This window comes from Dromaius novaehollandiae, chromosome 13, assembly GCF_036370855.1.
Source record: "Dromaius novaehollandiae isolate bDroNov1 chromosome 13, bDroNov1.hap1, whole genome shotgun sequence".
Taxonomy (NCBI): domain Eukaryota; kingdom Metazoa; phylum Chordata; class Aves; order Casuariiformes; family Dromaiidae; genus Dromaius; species Dromaius novaehollandiae.
In genome coordinates, this window is record NC_088110.1 from 2954137 (window position 1) to 2977786 (window position 23650).

A 23650-nucleotide genomic window follows, 5' to 3' on the forward strand; every position below is an offset into this window, starting at 1 on the left:
TCCAGAAAAGAATACAATTTTCTGCATGAGGATGCCATCAGTTTGGGGGCTGTAACTGGGCGTTGAAGACCAAAACTTGGTTACTTCTGTAAGACTTATATTCTTTAAAACACATTTTTTCCCTTGAAAAAGTTGGGCTGATTATTATTTTTTCCACATTCTTTAGGGATCTGCTTTGATGGCTCAAGCACCAGTTTGCTGTACTCATTACTTACTTACATCTTTGAATAAGCACACTCTGTTTTGTCATAAATACAATCTGTAATAGGACCTTAGTCAAAATTGCACATCAGAAGAGTTTAGTTATCTACGAAGCAAAAGGCACGACTCTCTTGTTGAATATTTCGTTGAGAACATACGCTTTCAGCGGGTTTGGAAGTGAGGTGGTAAATGCTGCTTGGACAGCACTTTGGCACGTTTGGAGAGGTTTAAAAGGGTAGCGAAGCATAGATTTGGTGGCAGGGATGAGGCTTATTCAGCATGAAGATTTGTCAGATTGGAAGAAACTACCTAGGAGGAAGTTAGGTAGAGTCATTAGTGGAGATAGTATGGCTATACTGTGTATGTATATTTTCTGCATAGTGACTTGGGGCCAAAAAACAGTTGCTTTTCATGCTCTTGAAGTGCTACTCAGTGTATGTGCTATTTGTTGGGCTTTGGGGGTTGTCTGTTTTTTTTTTTTTATGACTTGATGTCCTTCTGAGAGAGGAGTAAGTATTTAGAGGCTAAATATTACAAAGCTTTTTGTTTTGGCAAGTAATGGTATCTTAGTACTGCTTTTTTTCTGAATACTCTTAAACGATTTTTTCACAGAATGACTGGCTTCCCATAAAAGAACAAGCAGTCTTGCCATCTGAAGCCTCAGACTTTGTGGCGTAAAGGAGTTATAACTGAAGGAAGTCTATAGCTCGAGATTTTTTTTCATATTTTTGATACTGGGGTATATTTATCACCCATATTGTCACATGGGAAAGAACACTGTAATTCTTCACAATCTGAGCCTTTCAATTATGCATGTACAAGTTACATGTACGCTGTTTTACAAATGACAGGGTTTCACTTAGGAATTATCAGGTCAAGCATAAAAATTTTGTCTTAAAGAGAAAATAAGCTTTTAAATTATGTCTAATGTTAGTAGCCTGACACTTTGGAATGAAAGCTGGTGGTACGCTGACTTTCTTATGTCTTCTCAGGTGTCCAGATTCATGAACGGACGAGTGTCAGTCATGTCTTGGTCCAGAAGGGTCGTGTGACCGGAGTTGAGACTGACAGAGGACATATTTCCTGCCAATACTTTGTCAACTGTGCTGGCCAGGTTGGATTGTTAAAGTTTTTCTTTCTTTTTTCCCTTTGATTTGGATTTTTCTGTATTATTAAAGGAGATCTTTCAGAGAACTCCAGAAAAAATTAATAAAGCCACTTTCTTTCTGTCAGACTAGGCAAACCACTTCACAGGCCAAAACTGTTTGCTTCGCAGGACAGAAAAATGTCCATTTATAGATCAGACTACCAAAAGGACAGTAGTAGTCCTCCCACATGACTGCCTGTGTGTTGCAGCCTGAAGTAATTCTTGGAGTAGCCACAGTTTTAGTGTTGTCTCTTTTCCTCTCTGAAGAATTGCTGTATTGAGCAGAGCTGAGTTATTGCTGCATAGGTATTGGAGTCTAAAAACTTTTCTTTTGCTAAAAAAGGAAAACACTTCTTCAGTGTAGGGTTTTTTGGGTTTTTTGGTTTTTTTACTGTTCTCACTTTGGCTTGGTTTATTGAAGTACATCAGAGCGATGTTATTCAGCTTCTTAGAACAGCAGGGGTGTGGAGGAGGAAAGCAAGTGCTTGCTGTTTGCTTGGCATCACCGAGTGGATGTTGACCTGCTGAGGAGCACCCCGCAGTTTGGCGGTGCAGCTCTGCCTTTGTCCTCTCTCTTGCGGGGGGATGCACCCTTCTGCTATGAAGGATTTTGCTTTGGCCCGTAGTGAGACAGTTCAATCTCTGCCTGTCCTTTATCCTACTGCTGAAAGCTATGTTTTGAGTTTTGGGCTTTTTTTAAGTACTGTTGCTTTTCTGCTGTGAAAATGTATCTGACAATTGCTGTTTCTCAGCTTGCAGCTGGCTGTCTTGTTAATATGGGGTCCTAGTGGTACAGGCACCTAAATCCTGTCTATTATGCTTTTAGAGACTGAGCACAATGTTGACGTTGGTGTATCGATCTTATTTTGCTTTTGTATTGTAAATTGATAATTCCTAGTCTTAAGCCAGGGCTGCACTTTTCTAGATGTTATATGAGGAACAGAAAAACAATTTTTGTCCCAAACAGTTCAAATTCTAAGAAAGCAGCAAAAATTTTCTTATGTTTAAGGTTTAAGGGACTGAACCAAATCTGATTTGGTCTTTTATGAAAGTGAAACCACAGAGTTGATCTGTTTATTTGCTTTCTTTCTGCCTTTTTGAATTGGAGTTAGTTTTCTTCTTTTGCATTCTAACATGCTTTTTTTCTTTTTTTCCTTTTTTTTCTTTTTTCTTTCAGTGGGCCTATGAGCTGGGCCTCTCTGGGGAGGAACATGTCAGTATCCCAGTCCATGCCTGTGAACACTTCTACCTCCTGACATATCCTTTAAAGGAACCTCTAGCAAGCAGCATACCAAGTAAGGATTCTTGAGCTCTATTTCACTTTTCTTGGTGAATTATATCTGCCTTTCCAAGGCAAGGTAGGTGTATTATGACAAAAAAATCTAACTAAGGGCTATCAGTTCTCAGCTCAATTGGGATTGTGAAGTACATTCCAGCTGACTTGCTCTTAGGGTCCTCTTTCAGTGGTAGGAAGAATCTCTCTCCTTATTCTTGGGAAAACGTTTACTGCGGGAATTGAGATTTTCAGAATTTGTTAGTTTAGGGAGGAGAATGACCTTAACTCGAGTTCGACAAGCTGGTGTGTTTTAGACTTGGACTGCTGCTTTTGTGGGCTGGAGAGAGGGTGCTAGCCTTGCCACTATGTTTTCCTTTCAGGCTGCTGTCCCTAAATGGCCCATCTATTCCTTTCCTCCAACTGAAGCTAAGGCTTTACAATGGCATTTACATGTCTATGAGCTGTAGGGGCAACCAAAGCACTTGAGGTAATTGCTCCTCCTCCCCCATGTTCTGGTTTTTGGCTCTTTTAAAGAAAAGCACTTCCACTTGAATGCTGTGATTGGGAAGTGGAAAGTTTCTTATTCACTCTCAGTCTTTAGCAAGAGCTTCTGCTTCTGGTGAGTAATATTTATGCTCTCCAGGAAATTCAGCTCTCTGACCAGAGGCCCTGAGTGCTTTGCTTTACTTGATTGTGTCATTTAAAAAAATATATATTCCCAACTTTTCTGTATGTGGAAAAGCTACTATGGAACATGTCAGGTGGAAATTCATAAAAGCTTCAAGTTGACACTACCAGTGAAAGAAGCCATCCTGACCTGGCTGCTTTTCCTTACCCAAGAGTGGCCCACTTTCTTTCTGCTGATACCCCTGCAGCAGAGTCGATCAGTGACTCGTGTCCCTTAAAAGTAGCTGTAAAAGAAGAAAAAGTGGGGGAGGACAGACTTTTGGTGGTGGTAGGTCTGGTCTGGGGTGCAGCTCCAGTAGAGCTAAGCCAGTATAATAGCTTCTTGGTGCCAGATGGGTTATGACTCCCTTTTGTGTCCTCTTGCTCCTGGTAGCACTGTCCTGTTGGCTTTGGTGCTCTTTAGATTCAATTCTGTTTACTGTGTTTCCCAAAAATTAACGTGCATGGTTGTGAGGGGAGTTAATGCTGGTTTAGTAATCTAAACTGGCTCACCAAAGGATCATGTGAGAACCAGAACGGGTGTGGAAGTGTGGGGCTGGGGACTGAGATTGTCCCGTCTCATAGCAGTGGGCTGCTGCTTTGGTCCAGCCTATCACCAGAGCTCAGTGCAGTGTTTGTGGAACTGTGGTCTGAGGTAGTTATCCCTTCTCTGAATTCCCTTCCCACATCTTTTCTTTCTTCTGCAGCTATTATAGACCCGGATGGCAGGATCTACATACGCAACTGGCAAGGTGGCATCCTCTCAGGAGGCTTTGAGAAAAACCCCAAACCTCTCTTCACAGAGGGACGGAACCAGCTGGAGATTCAGAACCTCCAGGAAGACTGGGATCATTTTGGTATGTCTGAGAGAAAAGACCAGCCAGCAATGAAACATGTGGCTTCAGCAGAAGGCAGAGTTAGCAACAAGGCAGGCTGTTGTAGACCAGCTAGCATGTGTGTCTGCCTTCATCTGAAAGGTGTGGGAAAGATGAATGTTCTCTCAAACGCATTCATCTCTTCATTTGTCAGTAATTTGTGTAAAACCCCTTTACCAAGGGCAACACCAACATCTGTGTAGCATTTAAAAACACCCACTCACCTTCAGCATATATTTATTTCCTCTAGTGCAGTGAAGTACTACATAAACTTTCCAACATTGTTCTTCCGTTGCGTTTGATTTTTGACTGTCAGTGCCGCCTGCAACTCCTCTTGTGACCCAGTCGATGAGCACTGGTGACCTGCCATGTAGCCATGGTATTTTGTTTCTGCAGCTCTCTTCAGCAGTAACTGCCAAGTGTGTTTCCATTAGTCGAAGTTTTTTTGTGGACAGAACTTCGTGTTGTTGCTTCCCAGGCTTCATCCCACCACTGACAATATGGTGGTTTGTTATATTCCAAATGTTCTGTCTTTTTCTTCCCATATTATTTGATTCTATTTTTATATTCTGTGTGTGCTTTTAAGTGGAGGGCTGTTTCTGTAGGAAAGAACATAGTGTGTTCTTTTTTTTTTTTCCTCTCTCTTATGCCTCATAAGTTCACCTGTGCTGTCTCATCATTACTTCAAATTTGCCTTCTATTTCAAGTCAGAGATCTTTGGTTCCCTTGTGACTGCCCACACCTTTGTCTGTGACTCTAAGCACAAACAGACTTTCACTGACCTCTTTCTGCATTCTTCCAGCTACTCCCCAGTTTAAATTGATTTATCTTATTTTTCTGTCTGACAGATACCTTATTGACACCAATAAGGTGTCAATATAAATATATTGACAAATATAAACTCCAGGGCGATGGGGCAGAGCCGGAATGGGGTGCAGTTTTGTGCTGGAATATGCTGAAAGTTTGTAGATTTATAGATGACTACAGGCTTGCTTGAAGATACAGTTTCATTAACGAGTTGCTTGAGCTCTGCACCCAGTTCCTCCCTTTTAGTTTTCTAGATATTGCTGAAATGAAATGGCACCGCTCACTGGCACCCACAAATTGCCTAAGTTTTGGAAGCAACCCCATGCTGTAGTCCACCCTTTTATAAATTCAAACATACTGGCAAGTTGAGCAAAGTCATAGCTTATTCAGCAAGTATTTGATCCCTTTCTAGGGCTACAGTTCCTGTGGTTTGAGCTCTTGTATTGCTACTTCAGTCTCTTTGGTTGGAACACCTTTTGATCTTAAAATAGCCTGCTCAGTTGCTTAAACATTGAGCTGGATGTAAGGACAGATTCAACACTGACCCCTGTTTTTATCAATAAGGAAAAAATAATCCATAACTTCAGGCTCTCACTCTAGAATTCTATGCATGAGAGCAGGAAGAAAAAGATCAGGTCAGAAAGACTTATTTCTGTTTGTAACTTCTTAGGTTGTGTGAAATCTGATTATTTTAGTGCTTGTTTGTAAAGTGGAGGAGTGTTATTAGTGCTGAATTCTGAGGGCTTCCATCTAGAGCACTATGCAGAGGTGCTTCTGGACAAGAAAAAGTAGATAGCTTATCCCCTTATTAATGCTCTCAAATATCAGACTGTGAAGAATTGCAGAAGGACCTTTCAAGCGTGACTGAGCGATAAAGTGGCAAGGAAACTCAATGAGGATAAATATGAAGCGACGCATGTGTGCATGGGGGAGAGGGGGGCTGGGAATGACCTTATCTTCACCATACAAAATGATGGGCTTTGAGCTGACCTTGGGGTTATATTAATTCCATGAAGACATCAGCTCAGTAGCAATCAAAGCAAATGGCATGTTAGGAATTGCTAGGAAAGGACCAGAAAGCAAAATAGAAAACATCATTATGCAACTCTGAATCCTTGGTTTGCCAGATACTAGGTGGTGTTCTAGGCCCTCTGACTTCAGGTGGTATCATGTTACTAGAAAGGCCTTGAGGAAGGGCAGCAAGAAGATGATCAAAGGTTTGGAGCAGCTTCCAGATGAGGAATGATTGAGTGGGCTGGGAAAAAGAGATGATGGAAGGGAGATAAACAGAGTAGTACAGCATCTTGAATGAGATGGATAGAGTTGATGGGGATCTCCTGTTCACTGTCCCTTCTGCTGTGTTAGCTAGGGGACATCAAACAACTTGAGAATGACTTTAAAAACAAAAGGAAATGATTCTTCATACAACAAATAGTAGACCTGTGGAACTCCTTGCCAGTGAGTGTAAGATATTTTCATGGGTTTGGGGAAGAGTGGTCAAGTACTTGGAAGGGAGATCCATTCGGGGTCACTAAATAGACAAACAGTATCAGGCTTTTAGGACATCCTGTAAGCTGAAGGTAAGTGGCGGTTGGCAGAACATGTGGGGCAAGTGTCATAGATTTGCCTGCTCTTGTTCTTCCCTAGGCACCTATTTATGATGTTTGTTCCCATTGTTTTCCCTTGCAAAATTAAGCACTCTCTTCCGCTATTGAAAACAGTACTGGGCTAGATTAACTCATGGTCTGAATCAGTATGGCTGTTTTATGATATGCTGTGTGATCCATTTGGGGTAGTTTGATTAGGTCTGCTCATCTTCTAGTACAGTCCAACTGATACACCATTTATCCTGTGAAGGTATTGAAACATGGAAGCCATTTCCACGTGTTCAGATAATAGCATGCCCGCTTTGTCATGGTTTATATAGGCTAGTTTGTGTCCAGTTTGAAGATGAAGGTGAAATAGCTGGTATGTTTAGATACTGAAGGCAGTGACTTTCTGTCTTTTTTGTTCGTCTTGGGTACTAGAGCCACTTCTGAGTGCCCTTCTGCGCAGGATGCCAGGTTTGGAGGCTTTGCAGATCATGCAGTTAGTGAATTGCCCAGAAACCTTCACACCAGATATGCGGTGCATCATGGGAGAGTCGCCCACTGTGCGGGGCTACTTCGTTCTGACTGGAATGAACTCAGCTGGTATCTCATATGGTGGGGGAGCAGGCAAGTAAGTGGTTTATCACTATTATATGTATAAGTAAGGTTCTAATGAAGAAAAGAGGCTGCTCAGATGATCCTTCTATATAGGCTGTTCTGGTCAGTATTTGAGACCTCTTCTCTGCTACACAAAGAAGACCTTTTTTGTTTCCCACTTGAGTGAAGGAGGGGGATAGTTGCCATAGTCTGATTATGTTCTCCTGTGCTTGTTCCAAATCAGTGTTGGACTTTTCTCCTATCCTGTGCACCTGTGTTTAGGAACCACATTTCAGTGATCAGCAGCAGCCTGCTGAACTCTGAATAAGCTTCTTGTAGAGTTAACTGGTTCAATTTTTTTATCTACCGGAAAGAGATAAAAGCTTAGCATAGCCGATATTCCCTCATCCTCTGTTTTCCTGATCCCGTTTAGTTTTTAATTTGGCCAAAGTCCTTAGGGCGTTCAAGTTGACAGTACAGTTGATTTCTCCGAAAACAGTGAATCTGATGCCAATGAAACACTGCATATGCTATGCGAGCTGCTGCCAATATAGTTAAAGACTGTCCTCTGCCAGTGAGCTAGGGATGTAGTCATTTCCCAGTAAAATCCAATTCCTGTGTTAATGCAAATACTTTGACAGGCATATAACTGCCGTCCAGCAGCAAAGTGGCTTGCAAAATGGTCATGACTTCCTCTGACTGTCATTTGTTTTTGGCAACCCAGCATCCCTTCTGTCATACAGTCTTCTTAACAAGCTGCTCGTTTTTCATGGGAGATCTCGGTATGCATTTGATTCCACTAGTTTTTGTCTGTTATCTAATAGCTTAACTCACCAGGGAAGGAAATCATCGTTTTTCTTTCTCATAATAAAGTACAGAGAATCTTTGCAGTGAGGTTCTCTAAGAACTAGAATCACTTTTGAAGGTAAAACGGTACTTGTCCATGTGTTGCTACAGCCTCAAGATAAGCAGCTTAGCTTGCTAATGTAACTTTTAATGATCAGTTTCAAACCCCTTTGTTTTTCTGTTTACTGACTGTGAACAGATCCTTCTGCTCTGCTTTGGTCTGAGCTGCCTTTGTCCTTTAGCTCTGGAGCATGCCTTCCTCCTTCACTGCTAGAAGTGTAGCTAGACATAACTTGGCTGGTACCTCGTGCTGAAATGAATGCTGTCACTGATGGTTTGTGGCTGAGCCTACACCAGGTACTGAAAAATGACAAAGCAGTCGGCCTCCTAACTCCAACTTAAACATACTCAGCGCTCCCTTTTGTAGTGTAGCCTGAGGACCTGACAAAGTGTCAGCCAGGCTACCTGTCCTGTCTCTGGCTTCATTTACCATGTGTCCTTAACTTCCTGCTTCCCTGTATGTGTCATCTTAATGGGAGATTAGTAATTTGGATATCTGGTGGATGGGTTTTATAAAAGGGAAATCTTCCAGATTCTACTAGTGTTTAGAAAATCATGTTAGTTGTGTTCTCTCCCTACTGCAAGAAATTCTTATGTCCGAATTGCCTTGCTTCTGGGCTTCAAAACGAGACTCTTGCTCATAAGACATTGACTAATATCTCAGTCTTTCTTTACTTCTCCAATCAGGTTCCTGGCAGAGTGGATGGTAAATGGTTATCCATCAGAAAATGTTTGGCCTCTGGATTTGAAACGTTTTGGTACTCTTCAGAGTAGTCGCACGTTCCTCCGTCACCGTGTGATGGAAGTAATGCGTAAGTGAGGTCTCTCTGCATTCAGCAGTACTTGCTGCACTGTCAGCTGTCGTCATTCTGAGAAGCATTTTCCTTCCTCCTGGCCTCCCTTGTGGCAATGCAGCCTGTTCCCAGGAGAAAGGGAAAGGATGGTCTTGTTGTGTTAGCAGCGTTCTTATTAACCTTTAATCTTAAAGAGGTGCTGTTGGTACAGTGCTTTTTTCTATTTATGTGCTTTGCCTTTGGTATGGGGAAAAGTTGTTTTGGCCTAATAAAACCGTATCGAGGTCTTAACTGGGAATATTATGCTGTCTCAAGCATCCTTATACTTTGCACATCACAACAATGTGGAAATACTGTCATGTCTAACTTAGCAATATGTAATCCAATACTGTCATGTCTAATTTAGCAATATGTAATCCAGTTATCTTCAGGTAGTCTCAGTAGACATATTCTGCTTTCTCATGTCAAAGTTTGTGATAAGTATCTTGCAGGATAGATTTTAGATGTCATTGCCCCTGTCTAAACCCAAACTTAGTTTCCTCTTGTTTGATTATCTTTCCTAAGATCATCTGGATGCTTCTTTTTGAGCTTTTGTTAGGAGGTGTGAAATACACCATGAGTAGCAAATCAAGAACAGCTACTTGAACATAAAGTCTAAACAATAAAAGTGTGTTCAGCTGAAAGCAGGGAAGTTGGGTAAAGCTCTTAGACCAGAAATATCTAGGAAACAAAACAGTCTTATGTTTTGACCTTCCTCCCTAAAAAATCACTTTGTACTCTCTTGGCATTGTTCTGCAGTTGCGTTTCAGTAAATCTTGATTCTGATAACTGCAGAATCTCTAGCTTTTACAGGGTAAGTATTGTGTTCGGTTTTGGTGTTACGTTCCCATACTAATCCATTCTTCCCTTTACCCACTTTTTCAGTGGGTAGATCCAATGCCAAATAATGATAATAAAATAATCAGTTATGAGGCAAAAACAGCAGAAGTATTCAGTAAGAATTATTGGGCTATCTCATCTTCATAGTTTTTGACCTAAGGAGACCTAAGTACAATCTTAACATTTATAAAGAAGTGTTCAAGTATCCTTGAATATTACTCCCCAGTAGTAACCAGGGAGGACGTTAAATGTTTATCAGTGTAAGATTTTTTGCTAAATAAGAATATTACATATTAGGTGAAAAGGTGCAGGAGCCATTTGGAAAAGGTTAGAATTAGAAAGAGCTGAGCTGCCAATATTTAAAGAAGCTGAATTAGATGATCCTTGTAGCAGTGGGCTGTCTGCCGTGGTATTGGTATTGTCAAAATGATCAGAGGCTGCTACAGTACGCTGTCAGTGAAGAACCAGGAATAATTAATGCTAGTCAGCATGGCTTCACAGGAGAAAAAAGAGTTTTGTTAAGTTATCTTGACAGTATTGTCATGAGACCACAAGTATTTGTCAAATGTATTTGTTTTGTGCACATATTGTTACTCTGATTTTGAGTAGCTATAAATGGATCAAAACAGATTTGCTGATTTCCAAAAATAAAAGAGGAAAGTCAGAATTGTTTTGAGGGAATTTCACTGATGGTTCAGATATTAGTAAATATCTTTATAGGTAATCTGGAAGAAAATTTTAGATAAAAATTATCACTTTACCTAATAATGGATCTCTGTGACCTTTGCAGCTCTCATTTGTGATCTGAAAGTTCCCCGTTGGGACTTCCAGACTGGCAGGCAGCTGCGCACTTCACCGTTATATGACCGTCTGGATGCACAGGGAGCTAGATGGATGGAGAAACATGGATTTGAGAGAGTCAAGTATTTTGTCCCACCTGGGAAAGGTGAGATCATGTTTTCCTCTGCCTAGTGCATCCATATTGGTCTGTGTGAGCTCTTAGTTCATTGAGTTTATGAATTGTCCCTTTGATTCTTCTTTACATTAGATCTACTGGATTTGGATCAGAGCAAAACCTTTTACAAACCAGATTGGTTTGATATTGTGGGTTCAGAAGTCAAGTGCTGTAAGGAAGCAGTTTGTGTCATTGACATGTCATCTTTTACTAAGTTTGAAATAAGCGTAAGTACCTAGGAAGTGACAAAACATCAGCCTCGTAAAGGCAGCCTTTCATTTGCTGTCAGCTGCTTTCCTAAAATGCTGTATGTCCTATGGAGGATAGATAGAGGAAGCCAAGCCGTATGACCAAATCCAGGTTGTACCACAGTATTTAGCTTAGATTGGGGTTTTTTTTGTCCATCTAGGACTTAGTTTATAGAAATACCAGCTTAGTCTAAAAAAAGAATCAGACTGACCTTTCTGAAAGTTTTGACACTCTGTCACCATTGTATCCTATTAAGCTTGAGCCATCAGTGTCCCAGTCGTTATGAATTGAAAGAATTTTGGCCAAAATTTTGATGCCATCTTAAACTGCCCCGGTGAATTTATATTGCTGAGACAGCTTGTCTGACTTTCCCTTTTGATCCATGTAGTCCACAGGAGACCAGGCACTGGAGAGTCTGCAGTATCTCTTCTCAAATGACCTGGATGTGCCAGTTGGGCATGTTGTGCATACAGGCATGCTTAACGAGAAAGGAGGTTATGAGAACGATTGCAGCATAGCACGGCTGAACAAACGCAGGTACGTATGCGCACAGCATCTTTATCTGACCACCACCCTTTTGATGTTAGGGCCTCTAAGAGCCTCTTAATGAAGATTATTAGCTTATTTTTTCCCCTGTAGTAATCTTTTTGCTTTAAAAAAGTCTTGCTTCTTTACCTGCACTCTTCATTCAGTAACCCCAGTGAGAGAGGGAGCCCTTGAATTTACCATTATTGGGAAAAATACACCTTTTTCTGGTACTACAGATAAAACAGATTTCTACAAAATGTTTGGCCTTCAAATGTTTCTCAATTGAAAAGGCAAATTGTTTTCAGTCATTAGAGTTTACTAATATATGTAATCACTTAAAATGCAAAGAGAATGTTTTCTTATTGGCTCCTGGGCAATATTCTTATTGGATTTCCATGCTGAAGGTGTTTCTTTTTGATTGTTTCAACTTGCATTGCAGTGTGGTTACTCTGATTCTCAGCTCTGCAGACTCTTGTGGTTCTTGTTTGTGCTCTCTAATGCAAACTAACATGATGGCATGACCTAATCGTTAAACTCACAGTTTTGGGCTCTCTTGACAATTTAATAAAAGTCTACTCACTTTAAAAACTTTTTCATGGTCCAGCTTAGTGTTGGTTTTATTTCTCCAACCCATTTTCTATGCATGTTTTTACTATGTTGGTGTGAAAGCATTCTCCTTTGCAGCGCTTACTGTTAGAAACAGCTTTTCTTTCTCTTCCCCTTCTGTCTGTATTCATGTATTGCTTAAAAGTATCATCCTACTCTGTGTGAAACCCTCAGCTTTCCCTTGTTAATCATTTTTGGAGATGTATTGCCTGTGTCGATAATACATTGTAGCTCGCAGTTTATATGAAAAATACTGTAGAGACTTGTACTACAAATAACTGTTACTTTCTCATAACAAATATAGTTCTGTTTTGGGAAGCTGTTAATAATAGTCACTGTTGTGTATGAAAAGATTTTTGCTGAAACAAGAAATTGTTTTGAGAATTAAGCTCTGTTTTGACTGTTAGAGTAGCCAGAGCCGCTGGTCTTGAAGAGCTGCAAATACTTTTGCAAGATGCTTGTGACTTTTGGGACGCCCTCGACTCTTCAAAACTGTCTGCGGTCCATTACTATTGCTTCTGTTCCCTTTTCGTCACCAGACTGTTACTGATACTTGAAGGCTGGGGTTTACTGTCATGGCCTGTGATGACGTTGGTCCAGAGGGCCGTTAGTCATCATCATAACAAACCAGCTTGTTTGGTCTCATGTTAGTTTGGAAGTTGCTGAATGGCTCCAGTAGTTCATTGGTAAAGAATGAAATGAATCATCTTGTGGCTGTCCATTCATTATTTCTTGGTTTCAATTTTTCTGTTACAGTTTCTTCATGATTTCCCCTACTGACCAACAAGTCCATTGCTGGTCCTGGTTGAAGAATCGCTTGCCCAACGACAGCAACCTGACCATGGAAGATGTGACCTGGAAGTACACGGGTAAGAAATCACCAAAAGCAGACCGTGTTATGCAGCCTGAAATCACAAACGGTGCTTTGTGCTGCATGCCAGTTAATTGTTTGAAGTGTCTACAGCAGTGCTTGAGTGTCTTTCACAAACAACTGGATGAAAACAGCAATTCAGACTCTTCCTCTTAGAAAGCACAAACTGTAAAACAGCTTTTCTTTCCTGCAGACTGTCAGAAGTCTAACTGAACCCCGTGACTCTCTGCTTCATTCCTAAATGTAAATATACCTATTATTTCATTAAACGGCATGAGCTATGCAGCTTCCCAAGGAGCAGTAGAAATTGGGGCAAGGATATATGCAAGTGAGAGACCAGGTAAGACCTCTCTGCTCTCATCCTAACACCCTTACCTTCCTCTTTCTAGCTCTCAATCTGATCGGCCCTCGTGCTGTGGATGTCTTGTCAGAGTTGTCATATGCCCCAATAACTCCAGAACACTTTCCCTCTCTCTTTTGCAAGGTGAGTAACTGTGCTTCCTTTCTTCTCACCCTGTTATGTTTTTTGAAACATGGGTGGGAGAAGGAGAAGCATTCTGTGTTGGGTAGTCAGAGGTGAATTTAAAAACATGCATATTTACTGCAGGTAACTGAGCTAAATTGGTAAAGTGCTCGCTAGGCTCACTTTCTTAACTGCTTCTCTTTAGATTCTACTTGCTAAGCATACAGGTGAATGTAAAGTTGTTTTAAGTATTCTAGTCACAGTAGACTTGGTTCTGTTTGATATCTTGGCAGATTTCATGTAATCAGTTATGAAGCTATCAGAGGGGCAGCTGGGATCAGTGACTGTGGTGTCATTGTCTTCTGTTAGCTTAAAAGACTAAGCAGATATCTATTCAACCTCTGTCTTGTCTTTAGAATACAAGCCTTTGTCCTGGCCTAGTTCAAAGACTTACTGCTGAGTGTTACGAAGTGATTATGAAGTCTGAATAATGTGGCATCACTATTTGGATTCTTAGATTTAAATTCTTTGCATGTAGGCCAGCGGTAAACTACAGTGAGGAAGGGGAAATGGCTGGTCGGTGTGGTTTGTGTGATGGATTGTGCTGCTTCTGGATCTCTGTACTGTGTTCCAGTTTGGATGTTTTCACCCCCTCTGATTCTGCAGGAGATGAGTGTGGGCTATGCTAATGGAATCCGCGTGATGAGTATCACTCACACAGGAGAGCCTGGATTCATGCTGTATATCCCTATAGAGGTAAGAGTGCACTGTAGCTGTAGCTACTTAAGGCAGTTCCATATGTGCATAATGAGTAGCATTTTCAAAGTTGACTCAGGGTAATGAAATGTCTGGTTTTACAGCGGGAGAAGTCACGCGGGAGGGTTTCCATGCTCTGTACAGCATGCTGACTGGCCAGACCTCTCGTGCTGCAGAGGCAGGACATCAGTGGTGGTGTGTTAGACACACTCTCTCTTTCCTGGTGTTTGTCTGCAGCCTTGTGTTTTACCCTTCCCTCGCAGTACGCCCTTCACGTGTACAATGAGGTGATGAACATGGGACAGAAGTATGGGATTCGGAATGCCGGTTATTATGCGCTCCGCAGCCTTCGCATCGAGAAGTTCTTTGCGTTCTGGGGCCAGGATCTGGATGCCTTCACCACTCCCATGGAGTGTGGACGTGAGTTCCAGGTCAAGCTGGAAAAGGTACAGTGGAAACCTGACACTAACTCCTGTAGTGGAGCCTGCCAATGCAGTAGGGGTGGGCAGGAGAGCCGGACTACTAGAGTGAAAAACTGCCTTCTAAGGAGATATCTTTTTTTGTGATGGAGCTGTGTGAAGTGCCTAACTGCTTTATAAAGGTGCTAGAAATAGCAAAAACAGTGTCTTCCTGCTTCTTGTGCCACTTCCATGCTGTGTAACATGTTCTGTGTTGCTGATGTGCAGAAAGCTCAGTAGAGTGGAGGGTGCTGTTGAGCTTATAAGTGCTCAGAGTTCATGTTTCTTCCAGCTGTTTCCCCAATTTAATGGAGCAAAAGCCAGCTTGTGCACCAAGAGGCATTTGATGAAGTCAAAAAACATATGAGGGTAGGCAGTAAGGGTAGCAGTTTTCTATTTTTACTAAAACATAGAACAACATGGAGTTGTACACTGCTGATTTGTGTTGGCAGGTGCCATCTCTCTCACTTGCTTATTTTCTTCATTCTCACATCTTTGCACCAGACAAAGCAATTGCTTGCATCAGATAATTTAAAGAAAGTGTAATGATTAGGAGTATGAATTTCATATGCTATTACTGTTTTCCTCTAATTTTTTAAAACAGTATGCTTCTGGAGCCAGTAATATGGTGAAAACTAAAATGAATTTTTTAAAGGCCCACTTCAAAAATATATTTTGGTATCTTTTAACACAGTTTAGCATCTGGAACAATAAACATGGCTGGAAAACCTCTGTCTGAGCTGGGTTTCTTGCATATAGAAGCAACCTGTGTTGACAAAGCATGAATTCCAAGCTTAAATTACCTTGTGTCAATCAGCAGCAGCTGCTGCAGTTCATGTTCCTTTCATCAGCAGATGCTTCCTTCTCTCCATAGGACATGGAGTTCATTGGCCAGGAAGCATTGTTAGAGCAGAAGCAGAATGGTGTGTACAAGCGCTTTACCATGTTCATTCTTGAGGACCATGACACAGATATGGACCTCTGGCCCTGGTGGGGGGAGCCCATTTTCCGCAACGGCCGCTACGTGGGCAAGACCACCAGCAGTGCCTACAGCTACACTCTGGAGCGCCATGTCTGCCTTGGCTTTGTGCAGCACTTCGATGAGAAGACAGGAGAAGAGCTGGTGGTGACAACTGACTTCATCAACCATGGCGAGTACGAGATCGACATTGCTGGACAGCGCTTCCAGGCCAAAGCCAAGCTCTACCCCTTCAGCTCCCTCTTTACGCACCGTCGCCGCAAGGATGAGATGGAACTGAGTGGCTACCAGGGGGAGTAATGCTGACTCGACCCACTCCTTTTCCCAAGCTGGAGTCTTCTGCCATCATCTTTCAATTCCTCTCCTCATCCCATATTTCTTTCATCTCCTTTTTTGTCTTGCAATTTTTAAACTTTTCCAGTGTGTTACATTTTGTACATTTTAGAACTTTTAATTTTTAAGCTTTCTCAGCCCTTTGCCCTGTCTCCCTCCTTCAGCCCTTCGCTTGCCAGGCTCCCCCGTGCCCCAGTGGATGAAGGGCAGTGTTGAGCATGCACCCAGAAGTCTACGGGAGCATACAGTGGGAAGCCTGCGTAGGAGTGAACACCAGAGGCCCTAGCCTTACGGTGATGGGAAGGGTTCAGGTGAACGCCTGAGGACTGTGCCCTTTCTGTCTCCTCTCTGGTGGAAGGCACGGAACAGCAGGCATTTGCGGCCTGTAGTTCGGGTTTCCTGTCCCCTTGGCTGAACTCTGTGTGACTTCGCCTTGCTCTCCACATACCACTTTGTAGAGGGGTCAGTGCATTGACACACACAGCAATAGAACGATCAGCTACCTCACTGGCACGAGACATAGCGTTGTGTGAGCAGCAGCAAAGAGACAGGTCTTGGTACGTTCCAGCCCACCGTTTTTTCGCTAACAGGGAGTCAAATAGCGTTAATCATCAGATCATTGAGGTGACAGTAGTGCTGGTAAGTTTTCTTGTTGTTACAGTTCAGATTGGTTTTTTTTTGTGTGGAGTCACTGAAACTGAATGGCTTTCTATAAACATAATTGAAGATCAGCATACGTGTTTTACTTCTATAAGGGGATGGGATTTCTGGAGTTTTTATTAGCAGAAAAACTTATTTCTAACAAGGACAGATGTTAGTCTTCAATGTTAATCGCGCTGTGGAAACGCCGTTTCTGTTTCAGCTGCACGGTGTACAGTCTCTTTGTGGATTCTCTTTCACGGTCTTGTGTTTATGTGACTCGGTCAAGCCCGTCTGGCAAGGTTCATGCAGCAAACGCACGTTTCATATAAAACTTGTGTTAGTTTGGGGAACTTGAGCAGCAGGAGGGAACAACATCTTGTGTTTTCAGCTGACAGTGGCTGTTTTGAAATTAGAGCAAGAGACCCAGCATTTGTCTCGCCTGTGGCAAGAAACACTGTGCTTTTTCTGGGGATGAGAGAGCATCTCAGTAACTTCTGCAGGACTTGAGGAAATTGTCCCCTGTTTCTCCCCTCAAATCTGTCACACTTCTTATTTCTCTGTCTTGGTAATACCTCACCTGAATGGAGTAAGTTTATGTGCCAGGCCCCGCGTATAGAAGCAGGATTTTAAATTGCTTTTCTTCAGCAAAGCTCTTTGCCATCAGGCTCACAGAGATGCTTCAGACTGTACAGTTGGTATTCACCCCTTCTCCAAGTGTCAAAATATGCCCTGATTGAAACACTGATGACAAATGGCAAAGAAGTGGTGGGGGAGAAGCCAAATTGTATTGCACAGATTTACCTCTCTTTTTTTCTTTTCCCTGTGAGTGCAATCAAAAGCAAAGATTGTCTTTATTTACTTGAAAGAGATCTTTTGAACATTTTTCCCTGCCTCTGGCACCTGCTTATTCTTCAGGCTTTCTCCTCCTGTCATAGCTAACATCTTTCTGACTAGAGTTCAACCTTGCACTGATGTCTGCCCCGTCAGCTACATGAGCTCTTTCCTCTGTGATCTAGGGCCTTTTGGGGGCATTTCCTTTTCCACTGAATGGGTGAGCATCAGTAAGGTAAATGTGAGCAGACCCGTGCCCAAGACATTGCCAGATTCTTGTTGTATAAAGTTAGTTTTCTACTGTTTTAGTTGCTTCAGATTATGCTTTGAGTTGAGTCTTTGATCTGCCAGTATGCCGTGCTTATGAGCTAGATGTTCTCAGCATACCAAGGGGGTTGGATGGCTTTAAAGGCAGAAGAGGTGAAAGTCCAAAACCTTTGCGCATTGCAATAGGTTGTCAGAGCAAGCTCCCCATGCAGCCTGATACAGAAGCTGTGAAACCTAGGAATGGAGAACTGGGAAGGGGGCGTAAGATGAAGAGAGAATTAAGGATTCAAGCATGTGGTGACAGGAGATGTAATATGTTGACCATGGATGTCACCTCTTTGAGCATGCTCTCTTTTGTAAATAGTGGATTCCTGTGTAGTGTGTGTCATCTTTAAGGATTTCAAAGTTGTTTTTGAACTGATTTGTAAAAATTCCCCTGCCTTTGAAATGCAGTGACTATAGCAGGATAAGCTGGTTGAGATCTCACGGGAAAGGGGCGACCACGTGACCATGGAAGGTGGAGATGCAGCTTGATTGCCGTTTCTTCCAAATTTCTCTGTTACTGCTGTCTGAATTGAATTTTTGCCTGGCATATCAGGATTAATGCCCTGTTTAAACTAAAGCCTCATAAGGCATCTAAGAGCAAGTTAAAATCCAGAATTAATTTTTTCCTCTCCTTCCTGTTAGATGTTATAATCCCACTATTTCCATCCTGGGTATGTGTACCAAAGAGGGCCTCTGCTCTACCAGCAAGTGATGTGGGAATGATGCACGAGGTCTCTCAAAAATACTCGTCGATTCTCTCCTTTCTCTGCTTGTTACATGGGACAGTGCTGTGCCTTCCTTACCAGGGAAAGAGGTGATAGACCAAAGAAAGAGTTTTATACTCTTTTAGGATGTATCTTAGAACAGCCCTTCAGATTAGAGTTTATTGGTCATTTTTTGTCACTGGTGAGGCATGGTAGTTCTTCGGGAGAAAACAAAGCGTATATCTGAGGTGGACTAACCTACTTAATGCAGCTACTGGAGAGAAATCTTAGCTTAAACTGTTCAGTTTGTTCTCTGGAGGGTTATGACTAGTTAAGACAAAACCGAGAAGTTAGCAGCATGTTGTCCCATAACAACCATCCGTTCTTGAAGTACCTTTTAAAACTCCTTGTTTTTCCTAATTTATGGGTGCCTATTAGTTCTTCGCATAACTCATGTAATGTTACATCCCTCCCTAAGCTGTCGTATTTTGTCGATTCCTTGAGTGGGTGCTGAGGGTCTTGAGTAAAATCTGGATTAGAGAAGGACTTTATTGTTTGTATTTAATGATCTGAGGATAAAATTAAAGCCATCTATTTAGGAATGATGTTTTCTGTTTCAGGAAGGTGTATTACAGTGATTCTCGCATCTAACTTTGCCAGACTTAGTTTCTTCATGTTTTCTCTGTGCCGACTCCCAGTGTGCAGATTTTATATGCCTTAGGGTGCAGTTTCCTTTTTTTATTTTGTGGCAAGGGGGGAAGGTTATGCAATACTTCCACTTCATCTCAAAGTCTTAGCGCAAGCTTGGATTCCTCCTTCCCACTGTAGCGTTCAAGCTGTCTTAGCCCTCGTTGCTTTTCCTGTAACACCTAATTGCAGCCATCACTGCTGTAAATCCTCTTGTGAGCAAGGTTCCCCTCTTCATTCTACCTAGCGCTTCATCATCTGAGCCAGGTGTGCTCTAAATCTGTCTCTCTGTGTCAAGTTGAAGCTCTTCAGCTTTTGGATGCTGCAGACACCAGTGTCCTGACTCCCATGTGGATTTGTGGCTGCTGTCACCTGTTCCAGCAGCCCCTGCTCCGAGCTGCTTTACCCTGCAAACCTCTTCCCCGGTGCCTGCAGAACTCATTGTGTGGGAAACTGGACTGAGACCTGGTCGAGGTGAAAAGTTACCTGGGAATTCTTTTAATCATATCAGTTGCTTGGTTCAGTCCACCATGCAGCCTCTCCAGCTGTGCAGGCACAACAAAAGAGGCATCTCGGGTGCCAAAAAGAGATCTTTTTAACAGCCTCAACGTTTTCCTTCTGTTCCCTTCCCCTCCTGTGGTATAGGCCGTGCTTCCGTTGTTCAGCCCTTCCTTCTCCTGTGCTGGTGTTTCCCTGCTGTCCTCAACGCCTTTCTGATGTCCTTCCTCTGCCAGCTGAGCACATTGATTCCTTTTGCCTCTCTGAGAGCAGGGCACCGCCAAGTAGAAGCAGGCAGGGGGATGGAAACCAGATGAGGTGAGATGGAAGGAGAGGTATGATTGCAGTTGCATCCTTTGTCCATTGCTCATCCTCAACCACTTAAGACCAGTCTTGGAGAGATTACCAGCCACGATTTCCAGCTCAGGGAGCATGTTTCTCTGCAAGGCCCTGCAGTCTTAGTGCTGGACGCACACTGAGCGATAGCTATGACTACAGACAGAATGAGGACAGTGTTATCTAGGAAATAAGAATGGCAGTGGTGCTTGTTTTCCAGCTTAAGTTTCCCTCTATCGCTTTTCATTCAGATGAAAGTAATCATGCCAAACTGGAGGTAGTGGTGAGTTTGTGCAGTAGATTGCTTGAAAGCACTTGTCTCTGGCACATTCTTGCAAGTAGTGTCTTAACTGCAAAGGTACAACATCGACAGTTGCGTAGCCTTCACCTTCCATCCCACTTTAACCAAAATGTCTGCTTTTTGTGAAGAAATCTGCAAACAAGGTAGTGTCCGTGTTTGAAAAAGAAAGTTGCTTGCAAACACGTAAGTCTGTCTTATTTTAAAACAGAATGCTTAGCCACTGGTAAAGTTGAGCAAAAAGTTCACAATCTTCAGATTTGTCCTAGCACGTGATTTTATTATAGTAGCTGGTCAGGTTAATTTTAGACCAGTTTGGGATGTATTTCTGTTTTAAACTACCTTTTCCTTAAGCTATTGCTAAGGTTTAAAGAAAAAAACAAAACAAAACATGGAGGTAGGGAGCAGGGCTGGGGAGGAGGGGGTGAATGTCATCAGAACACTTCAAGATGTCTCTAAAAGGCATTTGGAAATTTTCCTTGCACTTTAAACTTTTCTTAAACATTGTAATTGTAGTGTGCTTATAATCCTCAGCAAGACTAGTCTTTGCATTTGAGGGAGGAAGAACTTTAAATATTTGTAAATACCTTAAAGCTTAGGTTAGGTTAGGTTGTGCACTGATCGTGTGTGCCATTTGATTTCTTACTGAAGGTCTGTATTTTGAACGTACAGAGCAGATACAAATGTCAGCGGATATTTTTGAGGAAACACTGGGGAGAGTGGAAGCTAATTTTCTAGTACATTGCTCATCTGCAGATTGGAATTTGTCTTGACCTGAAATAAATCAGTTGGGAGACCCTGTTTAAATGCACCATTTCTGTCCTGTGCAGCTGTTTGTGTTGACACGTTCCCTTTTTTCCAGAAATGTATTTATTCAGTATATTGCTCATGCCGTAATGGGTTTTATTCTTTGTTTAAAGGAAGAAGCCCTGGTTGGTTTAGAATCTGAGTATCTCCTTGCATTTAAGGAAACAAAATTCTCTGCTTGAATGCTTTCTTTAGCTAACATTTGCAGACCTGAGTCAGGATATGTGGGAGCTAAGGCTTTTTCAGCAGTGGGGATCTTTTTGTGTTGCCCTTGGTGTTTGTTCAGATGACTCTGAGGCTTCTTATCTCCTGTTTGTTTTAAAGCTCTTTTGTATGGCTAATGTCAGGTTTGCTTCTGAGTGACAGTATAAAACATACCACTTCTTTGCGGGTGTGACAAGCTCAGCTTTGTTCCAGAAGTGTCGCCTATTCAAAATAAGGTATCTTCAGGAAGAGGAGTGGGCAATTGTAATGAAAGAGGCACTTGAGAAAGGTGTTCACATTCACATGTATTAATTTGTTCGCACTGATAACAGTTGATCTTCCCACACAAATGCTTGATGGCTGCTTCTGCGACAAGTTTAGTAGTTACTCGGAGTTGTCACTAGTGAATGATTTCATTTTGTGTCTACAAAGGAAAATCCTAAACTTTAGCCTTTCTCTGTGGCACGGTTGGGATTTCTTCCATGCTACAAATAGTTTTCCCTACATAAGGCCCAAGTCTGGCTTTCCCAGAGTAGGACAAGTTACAGTTATACCTTTGTATCTACAGCAGCAGGGTAATCTGAGAAAGATTAATTTCCCTGAAGTCGTTAACTGATTCTTTTGCATCTCTCGTGGTCAGAATTATAGCAGAGTGGGTACTTGATCATATAGGATCTTCTGCAAGACACATGCCGTGAGCTGCACTGGGGGAAGCAAGCGTGCTTCTGTTACTGAGCGTGCTGCCTCCCGGTCAGCTGAGTGACGGTAACATTTTGTGGCTCTTTGCTAACAGTTTGGGAAAAGCCCTTTTAGCAAGATGTGGCCCAGATCAGTTCCTTGCTGCTCTTGATAAGACAATGCGCTTGCTTTTGCCACTTTCTGTTCTATTCCTGGCTGTGCATGTGTGACAGCTCCCACTGCCACCGACGCTGGTTTTAGAGGAGACCCGAGTTAGGTGGGAGAAGTGCTTCCCGTTCTTTGACAGATGTCCAGTGCAGGATGTTGGTCTGCTGAGCAGAGACTGCCATCTTGCGAACGGCATGCAGTACTGGACATCCCTTCTCAGCTGATACTTTATTTGAGTATCAGATGCACCTTCATTTTGTTTGCCCAAAGTCCCTTCATGCTTTTAGCAGTCTCCTGAGAACCGATGTTAAAGGGCTGGGAGGACTTCTGAAATATTCTACAGCCTAAACTTGAAGAACAAATGTAGTTTGAACCTGTGAAAATATTTTCTAGTGCCTTATGCTTGTGAATGTTGTGCAATTGATGTAACTGAGATGGGACAGAGCAAGGAACAACTTCAGTAACATGATTCCCCATCCACTACAAACATCTCCCTCTCCCCTTGCAGGGTCTCAGCAAGCAAACACCAACAGATCATTTTGAGCAGTACAGTGATGGTTTTTAAACTGTTTGAACTTTGGGATTGAAGAAATGTTAAAGTGTACAATATTGTGCCGCGTAGTCTGCCCTTGTGAGGAGCAGTAGCCTTACTTCTGTTGAGGGGTTTATGGAGAGACAGAAGCTGCTGTGATTTTTGGGAGGGGACATGGACAATTGTTCCCAAGCGCACAAATAAGGGTGAGCTTGCTGCTGTCCACTGAGGCCATGTTATTATGTATGCTGTATTTATATCATGCTTTATTTCATTTAATATTTTTGGTTGGCTTCAATGTTGCTAGGTTTGTATATTAATAAAGAGGCATTTTAACTACTCTTGCTGCTGGAATTTGACTGGCAATTTGTTATTCAAGAGCCGTGTGTATCTCTCGGGATCCAAACTGTGTGGTCATCTGGGTGGTTTTCTGTAGGGATGCTGGGCCTGTCGCAGGCCCCCTGCTCCAGCCGTTAACAGCGTGACCTGGGAGGTGGAGCGAGCCTTGGCTCTGCTCGGTCGCCTCAGGCAAAGTCGCTTCCTCTGCCTTGCCTCCTTTCAAAATTTCTTCCTTTCAGCCTGGTGAACCAGTGGTGGGGTGAAAAGGGAGGGCTGCAGCACTGTCCTCCCATGCACGTGTAGTGTGCTTCCCATCTGCGGCACAGAAACCAGTTGTAGCTGCCACGATGGCCGCAGCAAGCGTGTGCGTAACGGGCGCAAGCCTCCGGGCTGACACTGCTCCCCCAGAGGAGGCCTGGGAGCGAGGATCAGCTTCAGCAGCCTCCAGGCTGTCATACCCTCTTGGCAGTGTCCTCCGAGAGTTTGTCCGTGTCCTACCCCGAGCTCACACGTGCCATGCTGGGGCTCGGGGACATGGGCTGTGTGGGCTCGGGGCCTCGGGCAGGCTGAGCGTGGCAGGCTGGGACCACCTTTGTGTCTCGCTGCCGGGTTTCAGCCCCTCTCGAGGTGACAAGTGGCTTTGCTCGGCAGGAGCCCTGTTCCCTTTCTCTCTGCCCAT

General features: G+C 42.7%; 1 protein-coding gene across 3 annotated transcripts in view; it reads left to right on the forward strand.

The window, feature by feature from the left end:
* Positions 1-22976, forward strand: part of PDPR (pyruvate dehydrogenase phosphatase regulatory subunit) — a 29952-nt gene extending 6976 nt beyond the window's left edge. For all 3 annotated transcript variants that reach the window (XM_026107353.2, XM_026107356.2, XM_026107355.2), the window contains exons 6-18: positions 1194-1315; positions 2526-2643; positions 3998-4147; positions 7000-7192; positions 8752-8876; positions 10528-10683; positions 10786-10919; positions 11330-11478; positions 12832-12944; positions 13336-13430; positions 14076-14165; positions 14429-14611; positions 15498-22976. In XM_026107353.2, coding sequence (XP_025963138.2) covers positions 1194-1315; positions 2526-2643; positions 3998-4147; positions 7000-7192; positions 8752-8876; positions 10528-10683; positions 10786-10919; positions 11330-11478; positions 12832-12944; positions 13336-13430; positions 14076-14165; positions 14429-14611; positions 15498-15902 — 2033 coding nt within the window. In that variant the 3' untranslated portion in view covers positions 15903-22976. The remainder of the gene's footprint in view (positions 1-1193; positions 1316-2525; positions 2644-3997; positions 4148-6999; positions 7193-8751; positions 8877-10527; positions 10684-10785; positions 10920-11329; positions 11479-12831; positions 12945-13335; positions 13431-14075; positions 14166-14428; positions 14612-15497) is intronic.
* Positions 22977-23650: the final 674 nt, after the last annotated feature.